The sequence below is a fragment of the Anguilla rostrata genome, chromosome 2 (genome assembly GCF_018555375.3).
Source record: "Anguilla rostrata isolate EN2019 chromosome 2, ASM1855537v3, whole genome shotgun sequence".
Lineage (NCBI taxonomy): Eukaryota > Metazoa > Chordata > Actinopteri > Anguilliformes > Anguillidae > Anguilla > Anguilla rostrata.
The window spans coordinates 62,161,338-62,177,409 of record NC_057934.1 but is presented as its reverse complement, the minus strand read 5'-3'; the positions used below and the strand labels follow the sequence as shown (position 1 = coordinate 62,177,409).

The window sequence follows — 16,072 nt, the reverse complement described above, 5'->3', positions numbered from 1 at the left end:
ACCCACGCCCATGTCCCCCAGGTGGTCCTCGCCCTCCTCAGGGTTCAGCAGCTCCGTCTTGCTCTTCTTCATCGTCGGCCTTCTCCGGGACCCTGGGAGATGCACACACACACACACACACACACACACAGCCAGAGGTGGAAAATCCAGGTTCAGAAAGTATTCCGCCCCAGTATTTTGTTCCAGTCACCTAGATTTGCTAATTAGCACACTTCTTCAGCCAGGAGGCACAACTAATCAGTGAAATCAGGACTACTACCTCCTGACCCCTGGACTTTCCACCTCCGGACACACACACAGCTGTATGTCTGTGTACTCTTTACATCTCGCTCCCAACTTATAAACTGCCCGTGAACTGTAACTACATTGCAACCAAATCTTTATACACACAAACACGCACATGCACACACACATACTGTACACACACACGTACACATGAGCCCACTCACACACACGCACACATAGTTCAGAGCACCCTTACCATCAAAATCTCCAGTGTCATTCTCGTCCTCTGCTAGAATCACCTCTTCTGAGCAAAAAAATGAAAGAAACCCAGTCAAAAACTGCTTCCTTATTGTCACTGATGCAGTCCATGTTTCTCCTATGCCTGCCTGTTCCAACTACACTGTGACAGCCAGCGCTTTGTAATTTCCTGTGTGACTGCTTCAGTTTGTACATACCTGTAGATTCAATCAGTCTGGCTAGACTATAAGCTTATTGGTAAGGACAAAGTAGCGATCAATCAGTGTGTGTCAGTCAGTCAGTCAGTCAATATAGCGAACAGTTAGTGTGTACGAGTCAGTCAGTGTAGCAATCAGTCAGTGTGTGTCAGTCAGTCAGTGTAGCCATCAGTTGATGTGTACGAGTCAGTCAGTCAGTCAGTCAGTGTAGCGATCAGTCAGTGTGTCAGTCAGTCACTCAGTGCAGCGATCCGTCAGTCATTATGTGTCAGTCAGTCAGTCAGGCAGTTTGTCCGCATACCTGCTTTGCAGATCCACTCCAGGTATCCATTCAGCTCCCGCTCAATCTGCTGCTGCCGTCTCAGTTTGAGAAACTCGCTCCTGTTCTCCACGCGCTCCCTCTCTTTGGCAAATTCCCTGTAACGCACACACACACACACACACGTCAGTATCATTCCCGTCAACGCATGAGATATGTTCAAATCGCATGGGGCCAAGAAGAATGGCTTTCCTGAATAGCATTAGGCAGACCGAATTCAGAGGCACAATGGTTAAACTCACGCTTAAGCACCTTACTGAGCAGATAAGACCTCAATGGAAGCTTCCGGAACTACAGCGCCGCAGTAGCCCAGATTTAGCAAGTTCACTATTATGATTCACGAAGCTGTGCAGACCAGCTTTTTCAAAGGATGTGGCTTATTTCTCTAACAATGGGTGTTCAGCAGTCACCGAGAACAGGCACACTACGCAATCTGAGAGAGCCAGACGAAGAGGCTAAAAGAGTAGCACTCCACCAGCATGATGACTGCGTATGACTGCTATTCTGATAAAAGAGGCCAGTATCAGAAAATATATGTTAATACTTTACAATATACTGTCAAATACCCAAATTATTGGCACTTTTAGATATTACATTTACTCCAAAAATACACCATAGTGTACTATTGTTGTGATCAATTAAGGAATGCTTGAGTTTTTGTTTTAAATATAAATACTTTATTAATTTTTTTTTTTTTTAATTATGGAGAGTTGGTAATATCAGAGAAGAATAGACAGGTCATATAGTTATACAGCTTAAATATAGTTTAATTTCACAATACAGAAAAATTAGAAAGGGGCCATCTCTATTGTCCCAACCATCATGGAGCTCACTGTACTACAAATAGACAGACAGACAGACCAGCTGACAGACAGACAGACAGAGCCCCCGAGAACCTTACCCAGACAGCACACCCAGCACCAAGTTCAGCATGAAGAAGGACCCGATGATGATGAGGGGGATGAAGTACATCCAGTTCCAGGTGCTCCCTGAGGCATCGTTGCTCTGGACAGACAGATAGACATGCATCCCGTCAGTGATCCCGGTGGCACCGATGCCAGCCATGAAAGCGATTCAGTGGCTAATCGCACCAACTAACATGCCCCCTCCGAAAAAAACAGGCATGAAAAAGTGCCTAAGAGGGTACAAACACGTGTCATTGGGGTGGTACCCTATAGATACATACAACTGTACCCCTAACTGGCAAGATTCTTTCTCCCCGCTATTCTCTGAAGCACATTGAGTTGTCTGAACATGAAATGTACTATATAAAGTTTGACTTGACTTGATATAATTCATTTGTACCTTTTTTGCTTGTAAAAGGTACTTATTAGTACCCAAATAGAACATTATTGAATTTAAGGGTACGTTTGGCAAATTTGTTACCTCAAGAACAAAAATGTACTTCCACTGTACCTTTATTTTCAATCGGTATAATACACAGCACTGAGTAGAGAGGACATTCTGCACTACTACACAGAGCCTACAAATGAAACTGGGGAAAAAAAAACAACAACATAATTTGAAGTGTTACTGTGATTCACTTGATGAAGTAAGACATAACAAGCTCAATTGGGGCCATGGATCCCTCCCTGGCCAATGGGCTTGCCTCAGCTACCCTGCAGGAGCGGGACTCAGCGAGGTACGGTCATCCAAGGCGTGGCCGTGACAACACACGCGATGGCTGAGCGTTTCTGACCTGACGCACAACTTCATTCTTTTAAAAACGACGCCTTCGTTTAGAAAAAGGTGCCACTACTTAAAAATAAACGTGTTCCGCGGATAAAAAAGGGAGGCTGTACTATTTTTAAAAAGCGTCGGTGCGATTTCACAAATGTTCCTCTCGAGTAAAATGCTTCTCTGCGGCTTTTTTTGAACCTAGAACAGAATGTTTTTTTCTTCCGGAATGAACCAGTCAACTACGACAATTTGCTGTCTCGCCTACATCTGGTTCTTCCATTGTTAAACGCTTCGGTGGTAGATATTTTGAGATGCTGAAGACATTCTGCGAAATTTCTTTATGTAGGTCACCATATTATACGCTGCAGCTGTTTCTAAGACAAAAGGAAAAATATCATTCTAACTGTAATCAGCCAGACAAGGTTGCACCACCTCTTTCCCGTACTTCGGCATTCTCCCTCAGAACCTGCGAACCATCCCCTTTTTCTCATCTGCCGTCATGCCTTCCCTTCTCTCTCTCTCTCTGGCTCATGTTCACCCTGTCTGCCTGGTAGCCATGTTGTTTTACCGAACACACTAAAGCCTTTTCGGCCATTAAACTTTCATTGCTTTCCTCCCTGACAGCCTTAAGAATAACTCCAGTTGAAAAGGGGTTGTTAAATATAGCGTGCTACCAACTGAGACTCAGAGAGAGGAAGAGAGAGAGAGAGCAAGAGAGACAGAGGGAGACAGAGAGAGAGAGAGAGAGATAGAGAGGGAAGAGAAGGAAAGGAATGACATTAAATGACAAGGATGATGGTTTGCAGGTTCTGAGAGTTTGTACCGACAGCATTATTATTTTATAAATAGTCCATAATTATTGTTTTTTTTTCACTATTTTATTTCAAGATTATTAGTATTATCATTATTTTCTGTAAAGTGTTACACAAACAATATCCCTTGGAAATATGTATGTTAAACTGCATCATGGCAATAATGCAAATTGAATTGAACTGAGAGAAAGAGAGAGAGGAGGGTCAAACAGAGCAGATAGATGAATATATAATATAAAATATGAAAGAGCAATAAATATATGTTGAAAAAAAGGGAGGGATGTGTTGCACAACCCTGAGTACTAATCCAGTGACTATGGGCACCCTGTGAGGATATCTATGGTAATGGATAATCCAGTGACTATGGGCACCCTGTGAGGATATCTATGGTAATGGATAATCCAGTGACTATGGGCACCCTGTGAGGATATCTATGGTAATGCAAGTAAATCCCTGTGGGTCACATGCTTCAGAGCAGGGGTGGCCAGCCCAGATTCTGAAGAGCTGCAGGGTCTGCTGGTTTTTTGTTTTTTACTCAGCACTTAATTGATCAATTAAAGCAGTCAATTACACAGTAAACTCACCTCACCTGATTTCTTTGGACTAAGCGGTTGTTGTACTTAAGGCGAAAACAGAAACCTGCGGACCCCGCGGCTCTACGGGACCAGGGTTGGCCAGCCCTGCTTTAGGAAAAAACAGCGACCCAAGACAAAAACCTCCTCTATCTCCTCTTATCTCTCTCTCTTCTCTTCCGAGGCGATGACACTGCAGATTATCCGCCGCCCCTGCAGGGCTACGGGAAACAAATGGCTCAATTCCATTTCAATCCCGGAGAGTGGGGCCCGTCCACGCACAGGAACGCAGCCTGAACAGGACGGGCACCCAGCAGCCGCGCACGCTCCAGGGAGCTCTCACACGGCCACAAAGGCCGCAGGGGAATACGCGTTCAGGACCAGCTACGCAATTACAAACAAAAATGTTTTTTAAAAACCCTGTGGGAGGAAAGTAATGAATTGTTTTATATTTTTAATGTACTTAATTGTTACAGTCACAAAGTAGAGCTTACGGTGGGCATGTTCATTTTACACTTTCGGTCTGGACTGTTTCATCCACCCGGTCTCTTTATGGAAGGGAAGCACTGGGAGTGCTCGGCTGTTCACCACAGCCGAAAGCGTGGGTGGGAGAGCGGCGGAGCGGAGCGACACTCACGTAGTAGAGCAGCTCGGTCCAGCCTTCCATGGTGATGCACTGGAAGACGGTGAGCACGGCGAACAGGATGTTGTCGAACTGCGTGATGCCGTGGTTGGGCCCGATCCAGTACTTCCGGCACACGGCGCCCTCCTCGCACTGCCTCGCCACCGTCTCGTTCCCGCAGGGGTTCTCGTCCTGCATCTCCCCTGCGAGGGAGAGCCGGGGGGGTTAGGGCGGGACACACGGGGGGGGGGGGGGTGTCAGGGCAGGCACAGAGAGCCGGGGGGGGGGGGCACATAGAGCCAGGGGAGGGAGTAGGGGGGATTGGGGGGGGTTAGGGTGGGGCATAGAGAGAGGGGGGGTCAGGGCGGGGCACAGAGGGGGGTTTGAGGGAGGTCAGGGTGAGGATGGGTGAGGGTTAGGATGCAGGAAGCGCTTGGGGTGAACCACAAACTTGCAGCTGCATCCTTCATTATTCCACAATACACGGTGCTGGAGCATGCTTTAAGTGCATTCATCAGGAGATACAGAGAGAGGGAGGGAGAAAGAGTAGGGGTGGGTGAGAGAAAGAGGGAGGGAGAAAGAGAGAGGAAGGGAGAGAGAGATGAATTAAAGGTGCGCTCACCAGTGGTGTTGCTGAAGCAGGTGGTGTGGAACTTGCCCATGTAGAACTCCAGACCGATGATGGCGAACATGAGAATGGCGAAGAAGAGCAGCAGGCCGATCTGCAGCAGCGGGATCATGGCCTTCATGATGGACTTCAGCACCACCTGAAGGCCTGGAGGAGAAATGGCAGGACTTCAAGATTTTCTCTTTTTTTTTTTTTTTTTGGTCAGTGTCCCTCCCCCTCCCCCCACCCCGCACCCCCCAGGCTGTCCCTCCACAACTTACTGGGAATTCCTGACACCAGCTTCAGGGGTCTCAACACTCTGACGGCTCGGAGGGTGCGCAGGTCAAACTCTGAGCCCACTGTGGACAAGATACTGTGGAGAAACAACAGACAGAGAGAGAGAGAAAAACAGAACAATAAGACACAGATAAACCCAGAAAGGAGTTCTCTGAACCAGCCGGCACTGATGAGCAGCTCCAAGCAGCCTCAGGACAGCTCCGGGTTTACACAGTCAGAGAGAACACACCTCAGAACGTCCAGAGAACAAGAGGTTCCAGATGTAAGACAAATACAGGAACACACTAGGACCGTTCTTTTCACAATCGGAATCATCTTCAGAACAGTAGTGAAATTCAGAACAGTAACATTTTTCCACAAGAGGCAAGCAAGAAAAACAGAAAAACAGACTACAGACTAAGTACTACATAAATATGTCATTTTTTCCTGTCTGGAAGGTTTGTGTGGAGAAAAAAAGCTTTTAATGGGTCTTCATTAGGGGTGTAATGACACACAGACCTTCGGTGCAGAATAATCTGCAAACCTACAATTGCAGTCTTGCTTTAATACAGGTGTGAAACTTTTGTTTGCGCCGAGATTAAATCCAGAACTCAAAGTTCCCCCTGGTGACCTTAATGTGCCTTATTTTATTCAGCATGGAATTATGGCCAGTTAGCCACTGTTTACATAAAAAATTTAAGCAATCTTATATTTCACATCAGTCTGCTGTAACAATAATGTACCAAACTGTGAAGTCAAAACCAAGGTACACTCAGAACTGAGAACTGTACTTTCACACGCCTAATCTTCACCGTACAGAAGAAGGCTGATATTGTTTCTTATGATTAATACCAAGCGCAAGATTTTTTGTACAAGTCCTAAAAAATAAAACCCATTCCACTTTGCAGGTCCAGTAGTATACATTGTACAGGTTGGTTGATAATTAAAGCAGTCAGAGCATGAACGGTATGAAACTGGTAGTCGATGAAGCATGCCTAAAGAGAGTGCATTAACCATAAACACAGTGTTGCAGTAGTACAGCAATCGACCAGCTCAGGTTATGATTCTGCCCGATTAGACTGGCAAGGCAGGAGAATTCCACGCACATCTGGAATTCAATCACATCGCAGACATCGACGCACAAAGGAATGCACTGGGAGTGCAAAGTGCCACTGACACACTAAAGGGACCTCATAAATCAGACATGCACACACTCACATATGCACACATATATGCACACACGCACGCACACACACACACTCACATATGCACACACGTATGCACACATGCATGCATACACACACACATTTGCATTGTTTGATTTGCACCTTTTTCCTGGCAGGTGCCCACATACAAGCTAACCTCCCTCGGCTTCACATATTATTCATTCATATAAATACAGATAAGTGAGCGAGAGAGAGAGAGAGAGAGAGAGGGAGAGAGGGAGAGAGGGAGAGAGAGAGGGAGAGAGAGAGAGAGATCTGAGACCTGCTGACCGCCTCATTTACTTCCATATTTATTCCTCCCTATTTATAGAACTGCTGTCTGGGGCTCACCGTCACTCAGAGCCTGTCAGAACTGTGGCTGTACGTCTCAAACACACTGACACACACACTACACAAGAGAGACACACACATCCATACACACTGACACACACTACACAAGAGACACACACATCCATACACACTGCCACACACACTACACAAGAGACACACACATCCATACACACTGCCACACACACTACACAAGAGACACACACATCCATACACACTACACAAGAGACACACACATCCATACACACTACACAAGAGAGACACATACATCCATACACACTGAGACACACACTACACAAGATACACACACATTCATAAACACTGACACACACACTACACAAGAGACACACACACATCCATACACACTGAGACACACACTACACAAGATACACACACATTCATAAACACTGACACGCACACTACACAAGAGAGACACACACACATCCATACAATCTGAATGCGTGCAAAAACCTACTGGGTTTTGTACAGTCAAGCAACTCAGCTAGTCTAGAATTATCTGTGCCCAAATTCACAAAAGGCCACAGACAGGAGCAGAGAGAGGGAAACGAAGTTCCCGCTACCTCCCCCCGCGGGGGCGGCCCCGCCCCGTGTGGGAACTCGCCGCAGCGCTGCGGGGAGCCGGGCTGTCCCCGGCGACGTCGTCTACGATGGCTGACGGCCAGATGACTGGTCCCAGCCGCGGCTGACTCACACACCTGGATACAGGAAATGAGAAGCGAGGGCGAAAGCCGTCTACGCTCTGAATGAATTATCTTCAGTCCGTTTTTGGCCTTCACCCCTCTTTCTCTCCCTCTCTCTCCTCCTCTCTCTCTCTCTCCCCCTCGCTCTCCCTCTCATTCACAGTTCTGACATATGCACTCAGGGGCAGTGGAGGGAGAGGCACTCTGAAAATGTCTGTCTGTGTGAGTGCATGTGTGTGTCGAGGGGCCCGGTCAGCTACACTGGTAATGAGATGAAAGCAAACAGACAGCACAGAAGAGGCCGATAGAGTGTATACAGGAGAGAGAGAGAGAGAGAGCGAGAGCAAGAGAGAGTGAGAGAGAGAGGGAGAGAGAGAGACAGAGAGAAAGAGAGAAGTTATGCAGGTGAAGAGGAAGGATGAACAATGGGTAAAATGAGAAAAAGAGGTGAATGAGGGTGAGAGAGAGGGCGAAAAAGAGGAGTGAGAGAGAGAAAAAGGGGAGGATGACCAGCAACTTAAGAGATGGACTCTGGTGAAATGCTGGCACACTCAGCCACTCCCTCCCATCCCTGTTATAAAAGAAAAGCGATGCAGGATGCTAATTTCAGTAAAAGCTCATTCATTAACAGCTATGACATACAGCCAGGCCGCTCATTCAGTCAATAGGCATTTAACTGCCCTGGCGCTGGCGCGGGTGGGGGTGGGGGAGGAGGAGGAGGAGGAGGAGGAGGAGGAGAGGACTCTGAACCACTGGAGTAAGCTGAATGTAACAGGACAGATAGGGGAGGATGGATGGAGCGTTTGGCTGGAGAAACTCTGGCCCCCTCTCTGCCGTCCACCTCTCGCTCTTTCACCCTCCCCTTCTCCCCTCCGTCGCTCGCTCCTCTTCCATTCACCCTCTGCTTTTTTAGAACATCTCTTCCCATTTCTCGGCCCGTTTGGTTCTCCCCCCCCCCCCCCCCCCCCACGTCGGTTGTTTTCAGCCCTCATCTGTCACCGGTTGCCCCGGCTAGCGTTGGGTCCACACGCAGGCGGGTGCTTTATCACACTGGCTCTGCACGCACACGCGTGATCCGTCACAGAAACCACACAGCAACAGACCCCATCACTCACACAGACCTCCTCACACAAACACACACCGTGTCTTTCTCTCTCTCTCCTCTCTCCTCACCCACACCATCCCCTCCTCACACCACCCACACACCACGCACATACATACCACACTGTGTTTTCTCTCTCTCCCCACACCACCACATGCACATACACCACACACACACCACACACGCACATAATCACACAACTGGCTTCTCTACGACCTCTCCTCACACACACACAGCACATACACACAAAAACACAGCTACCTCTCATCTGTCATCCCCCACACACACACACACACACGCACAGACTACACACAAACACCCCTGTGTCTTTCTCTCTCTCTCTCTACACACACACACACACACACGCACATACATACACACACACACGGACACACACTCGCACACACACATACACACACACACACAAACTGAAACTACAGAATCCACAAGAGTCCACCACAAAATCTATAGAAGTCAGCAATTCAGACCTAGGAAAAATTGAGGCAAGCTAACTGTGTAGTCAATTTCTTTAATTGGTGAATTACAGTAGGTGCTGAGCAACAACAAAAATGAGCAAACCTTGTGCCTTTCCGGGACCAGTGCTCACATCTGTCGTAGTGGGGAGGAGCCTAGTATCTCATTGTCATGCATAAACACTGAGAAATTTAAGGGTGACGGACTTAAAGGAGTTTAGCAATGTCTGCAGGGTCTTCTGTACACACAATGTGGTTAATACCCAGCTGGATTCTAGGCAGCTACCTGCACTTACATGTACCTAGCACTAGAGGGGGCACTGTGCTGTCCAGTAACCTCTAAGCCAAACGCTCACTTCCTGGTTCAAGCGACCAGACTTGTTTCTTGTAACGTTACAATTCCGTTCTGCTGGGGTGCATTTCACGGGGCAGGACTGCAGATTGAGCTGAATAACTGAGCTGAGTAAAACCCGGAACAGCTCTCTTTACTTCAGTCCGTGTTCCGGATTTGGCAGGGTTCCGGGTTTTACTGCGTGCGGTTATCCAGCAAGCTCAGTAATCCTGCTTTGTGAAACAGGGCCCCGATCCTCCGGCACGCTTAACAAAGATTAGAAAAATCATCCATTTTGCTTCTTCATACCCCGGATATCCTGAAACGCGCACGAATCCCGCGGCGTATGAGACCTGTAAACCGAACGAATCTTCTCGCGGCGTTATCGTTCGCTCCGTAAAGTGCCGGCCCTAGCGACAGCCCCGCCGTCCGCAGACTGGCACAGGACAATAACGGCTATCGGCTCATCTCCGCGAAGGAGACAGAAAGACGGACACGCAGGCTAAACGGGAGCCGGCTCCCCCGGTAAGCACACCCGGCCCCAGTCTGACAGTGTTGGACATGGGGGCCCGTGGTGATTTTCTTTCAGTTTCTCACATTAATATTTGATGATATTGTCACTGCTCGTATCCGTTACGTTTGATTTCCTCTATGGATTTGTTTATTCTCCGATCTGCGAAAAGACAAGGCAGATTTGCTCGTCTTGCGTTAACGTGATCATTCAACCGTACTTGACTTTTTTTTTTCCTTGTCAATGAAACTGTTTTTCGTAATCCAGGCAATATTTACATCGCTCCTCTGCAATGGCCTTTATAAGGTGCTCCATAACAACTGAATTTAGAGTGGATAAAATGTAAGTTAAAAGTAAATGATTGAAACTTTGTGAATAAAAGTCTCATCAAAACCAATTAGAAATGTCCACGCCTATCTCATTGCAGCAGTGTAAAAAATAAATAAAATTGCAGAAAAGCTGCTTCTTTATCCTGTCCGCCCAGCTGAGCTGCACAGTCATCGCTTCAAAGGAGTGCATTACATTACATTCACTCCATTTAGCCGCGGCTTTCATCCAAAGTGACTTACAGTACACATTGCAAATCTGCTTTACATACCGTACCTTTATACAGACATCTACGGAGGCAGTTCAGCTTAAGCTCTCGCTTTAAGGGCACAGCGGCACTGGCCCGCCTGGGAATCAAACCTGCAACCACCCAGTTTCCAGCCCAGTTCCCTAACCACTACACTACACACGGAACACACAGCTGTCCGTCAAGCCCAGTTCTCTAACCACTACGCTACACACGGGACACACAGCTGTCCGTCAAGCCCAGTTCTCTAACCACTGCGCTACACACGGAACACACAGCTGTCAGTCAAACTGTCAGTCAAGCCCAGTTCCCTAACCACTACACTACACACGGAACACACAGCTGTCAGTCAAGCCCAGCTCCCTAACCACTACGCTACACACGGAACACCCAGCTGTCAGTCAAACAGCAGGTGACTGATTGACCAGAGGAGTTTCTCATTGAACCTGAGAAGACCCAGCTGACTGCAGCCCTCCAATCCGTCCCTGCACGGCCTTATGGGGCTGCTGGTCACAGCTGGGACTCGTTGAGCCAGAACTGGACACCACTCAGTGGGGTGCGATGCTGCACTGAGACCCGGTGTGTCCGAGGGACAGGACACCTGCGGGCCAACCCAAACCGAAAACAAGGGTTAAACAAGACCAGGTCAAAACCTAGTATATGGCTGGACCTAACAAACTTCATCCGGCCAACCAATGGTGTAACTTCATAACTCGGCCGACCAATGGTGCAACTTCATCACTCACTCAGTCACTCAGTCACAGACGTTCGCGTTTGTAGGGCTGGCCCCACTCTTGCGGTCCAGCCAAAAACAGACTTTTCAGGAAGTGAGGAAACGTAATGATGTTTATAAAAGTTGTGTTATGGTAAACTCAGGGCCTGTCGGCTCACATTACAGAAATATGGGGAGGTTACAGTGCCAGAACAGCCAACTGAGAGACGATGCAGCACTATACATCTAGTGATCAATGTGATGACTCACACAGCATAAGTCAGGGCCAGTATACTGGAAAGCAGAGCCACTATCAGGAAGCCCTTCACTGAGTTTTCCTGACGAAATTTCCAGTAGCCCCGTCTGTCTAATTCCCGTTCTGTCCCCCAAGTCTGCCTTTCCCAACCCCCCCTTCCATTCCTTAGTGCGTCTTAAAAGGAACAGGGGCTGGCTCCTCTCCATCTTCCCCCTCCCTTTCTCTCTCTTTCTTTTTGACAGGGCCCCTGGACAAAGCAGTGCTCCCTCTAGAGTTCAGTCTGTGTAATTTCACCCAGGCAAGCCAGAGTCCCAACATCTGTATAAACAACAGAACAACATCTGTTTTTTTTTCCCCCCTCGTTAACAGAATTATTAATGGTGTAGCGTAGCATAGTAATGAGCAGCAGAGATGCTATGGAAGGGGTCATGTTAGGGGACGTATTCCCCTTAGCGAGCGGTGACCTATCAGCCACTGCTGGTGCCAGCTGTCCATCTGCCAGTTTCACAGATCGGCCTTCCGCTACAGCGGCCCACTAGGGCTAGGACCGTTCACCAGCCATTTGGCCTCCGTTTAGCAGCTGATCCTCGTCTGTCCGTTAGCACTAGCCATTGTGCAAAATGCCGGTGAACCTATAGCTGTGGCAATGCCGGGCTGCTAATAGGCAGCTAGCATTGTATAATTGCTAGGTGGTGGGGGGGTAGGTTTGGTAGTTTGGTAAAGAACAGAGGGAACATAGTGGGAAGAGAATATAGGGGATTTTTAGGGTACAGTAGTTATGGAGCAGCAAGAGTGTTCTGGGAAAGGGTAGAATGTTAGGGGATATAGTAGTGGCTTAGTGTACAGTAGTGACGGAAAAGTGGGAACGTTTCGGGAAAAGGGAGAATGTTAGGGGATGTAGTAGTGGTTTAGTGTACTGTAGTTACGGAAAAGCGGGAACATTTTGGGGAAAAGGGGGAATGTTAGGAGATGTAGTAGTGGTTTAGTGTACTGTAGTTATGGAACAGTGGGAACGTGCTGGGAAAGGGGGAATGTTAGGGGATGTAGCAGTGGTTTAGTGTACTGTAGTTATGGAACAGTGGGAATGTGCTGGGAAAGGGGGAATGTTAGGGGATGTAGCAGTGGTTTAGTGTACTGTAGTTATGGAACAGTGGGAACGTTCTGGGAAAGGGGCAATGTTAGGGGATGTAGTAGTGGTTTAGTGTACTGTAGTTATGGAACAGTGGAAATGTGCTGGGAAAGGGGGAATGTTAGGGGATGTAGTAGTGGTTTAGTGTACTGTAGTTACGGAACAGCGGGAACGTCCTGGGAAAGTGGGAACGTCAGCGGAGCGCTCTGGGACAGCGGCGTTTTGCAGCAGAGAGGAACCTGACAGACAGAGCGGGAGGCCGGGGGAAGGGAAGGAGAGGGCCGCTCAGCCCCAGGGAGGCAGGTGGCGGCGAGACGGGCCTGCGGGGTTAAAGTGAGGGACTGGCGCTTGGAGAAGGTGTCTGCCACGCACTGACAGAAGCACACTCTGCTGGGACCCAACTGCCAATCTACCTCCAAAACACCTCTTCAGCGCTGAGGCTCTCAGAGTCCCTCAGGCGAGAGAGAGAGACACTGAGAGAGAGAGGGAGCGAGAGAAAGAGAGAGAGGGAGACTGAGAGAGAGAGGGAGAGAGAGACTGACAGAGATTGAGAGAGATTGAGGGGGGGGCGGTGGGAAGACTGAAAACCATAGAGAGATGGAACTGTGACAGCAGTTTGTGACAGTACATGACAGCGTGTGTGACAGCACATGATAGCAGTTTGTGACAGTACATGACAGCGTGTGTGACAGCACATGATAGCAGTTTGTGACAGTACATGACAGCGTGTGTGACAGCACATGACAGCGTGTGTGACAGCACATGACAGCGTGTGTGATAGCACATGACAGCGTGTGTGACAGCACATGACAGCGTGTGTGACAGCACATGACAGCGTGTGTGACAGTACATGACAGCGTGTGTGACAGCACATGATAGCAGTTTGTGACAGTACATGACAGCGTGTGTGACAGCACATGACAGTCTGCATGTGTGAGCATACACCTGCCTGGGTAAGTGTGCATTTGTACGTGTGCATATACAGACAGGTTTTTGACACAGGACAAGTTCCATCTATGCGTCGGTTCATGTATACATGCTGAAGCTGCTGAGCTGTTGTCTGTGCGTGTGTGTGTGTGTGTGTGTGTGTGTGTGTGTGTGTGTGCTGACGTCCCTGCTCCAGTGTGCGTGCATCTGTGTACCTGTGAGCGCAGACTGACAGCTGCAGTGCAGAGCTGAGCTTGAGCTCGGGAGTGGGGGGGGGCGGCGGGCGGAGGGGGGTGTCCCAGCCTCCAAAAGGAAAATTCCTCCTACACTGGGGTCCCCCCACAGCCCTCCCACGCTGTGTGGCTGTGTGAGTCAGTGTGTGCGAGTGTGTGGGCGGGCGCTGCCTGCGTGTGTGCGTAGGCGCGGAAACCTGCGTGTATGCAGGAGTGTGTGTGTGATGTGACCGAGTGTGAGAGAGGGAGACCGTGCATGTCAGTGTGATTAATACAGTAAAAAAAAATACATTTACTGTGAAACTCTAAACAACTACTTACTGGCATTATATTTTTTGTTCAAGGATGATGATGATGAGGATGACAAATACAACGACGAAGATGATGATTGAGGTCTATCACCACCATCACGCAACTGGGTCTGTTCCCATTCACGGTATCACCATAGCAACTGGCCATTCCTCATTCACGCAGTTTCCACGGTTACCGACCTCCTCTCATTCATAACGGTTTCCACAGCAACAAGGCCCTTCCTCATTGACAGAATCTCTGCATCAAGGCCAAAAGAGGTGGGGGTGAGCGTGGGGGGGGGGGGGTGGGAGCTCCCTTCAATTGATTTTTTTTCTTTTAATAGGTTTGGGGCTTTTACTGTTTCACAAAAAAAAAAAAAAAAAAAACACAGACTGAGGTGCATGCAAGCGCCATGGAGACGCACCCCAACACTGCCCCCGCACACTCACCAACACGCAGTCTCAGGGAGAAGGGAGAACACTGCAAGGCTGAGACACCCGTGTGGGCATGTGCATGGGAATCTAGGTCACACGGATTACCTGGGCTTGTTTCTGTTTCCTACTAACCCACACAGACAGCACACGCAATCAAACACAAACGAATACATGCGTGCACATAAACGTACACCAGGGAACAATCAGGGACATCAAAAGTTCAGTGTGATTCCATTTCCTTTCATTGAAATTGAAATTGAAATTTCAAATCAAGTCATTTATCTCGATTCCAATTCAAATTTTAACATTTGAATTTGTCAGCAACTGGCAAATCAGTTTGGTGTGTGCACACATGCATGAGTATGTGTGAAAACAAGTGTGTGCATGTGTTTGTATGTGTATGTGTGAGCATGTGTGACTGTGTGTGTGTGAGAGAGTGTGTGTGTGTGTGTGTGTGAGTGTGTGTGTGTTGTCTGGCGTGTGGTATGTGTGTCTGGTGTGGCCTGTCATTCTGATCCCACTGAGCCCAGCCTGCCTGTCCCAGACTCTAGCACCTGACCTGTCGTCCCTCCACACACACCGCCCACACACACACACACAGACTACATGGACACACAGTCCAATTACCTCCTGTTTTTGCGGTCAATTGACCTTTAAAGTTTGAAAATCTAGAATACTTAATTATTTTTCAGTAGAAACTTCTCACTGGCCTAATTAGTGTAATCAACATTTAAATGAAAATGGTCATTCAGTATTGCAAACCCCTGTATGGGATGACCACGAACATTTCTTACCAAAAAATGAACAGAACAGGAGGGTTAATATCTCGCTCAATCACCAACGAAATGCATTCTGTCACACTAATACAACCGCACACAAAAATACCGGTTTTATAATTTATCCATTTGCCTATGTGCTACCCTGAACATGCACACCGTGCTATTCTTAATTAAAAATGAATCCCGTAAAACACACACCTGTTTCTTTCTGACAGTGTGTGCGTGTGTGTATGTGAGTATGTGTGTGTGTGTGTGTGAGAGTGTGTGTGTATGAGTGTGTGTGTGAGAGTGTGTGTGTGTGTGTGTGTGTGTGTATGAGTGAGTGAGTGTGTGTATATATGTGTGTGTATGTGAGTATGTGTGTGTGTGAGAGTGTGTGTGTGTGTATGAGTGAGTGTGTGTATATATGTGTGTGTATGTGAGTATGTGTGTGTGTGTGAGAGTGTGTGTGTGTGTATGAGTTTGTATTTATTTTGGAATACCATTGTGCGGTATTTT

General features: G+C 48.0%; 1 protein-coding gene across 3 annotated transcripts in view; it reads right to left on the bottom strand.

The window, feature by feature from the left end:
* Nucleotides 1–16,072, bottom strand: part of LOC135248760 (voltage-dependent P/Q-type calcium channel subunit alpha-1A-like) — a 152,303-nt gene that overhangs the window by 58,160 nt on the left and 78,071 nt on the right. For all 3 annotated transcript variants that reach the window (XM_064323670.1, XM_064323671.1, XM_064323672.1), the window contains exons 6-12: nucleotides 5,574–5,665; nucleotides 5,308–5,460; nucleotides 4,701–4,888; nucleotides 1,901–2,004; nucleotides 982–1,097; nucleotides 482–529; nucleotides 3–92 (exon numbers count right to left, since the gene is read on the bottom strand). In XM_064323670.1, coding sequence (XP_064179740.1) covers nucleotides 3–92; nucleotides 482–529; nucleotides 982–1,097; nucleotides 1,901–2,004; nucleotides 4,701–4,888; nucleotides 5,308–5,460; nucleotides 5,574–5,665 — 791 coding nt within the window. The remainder of the gene's footprint in view (nucleotides 1–2; nucleotides 93–481; nucleotides 530–981; nucleotides 1,098–1,900; nucleotides 2,005–4,700; nucleotides 4,889–5,307; nucleotides 5,461–5,573; nucleotides 5,666–16,072) is intronic.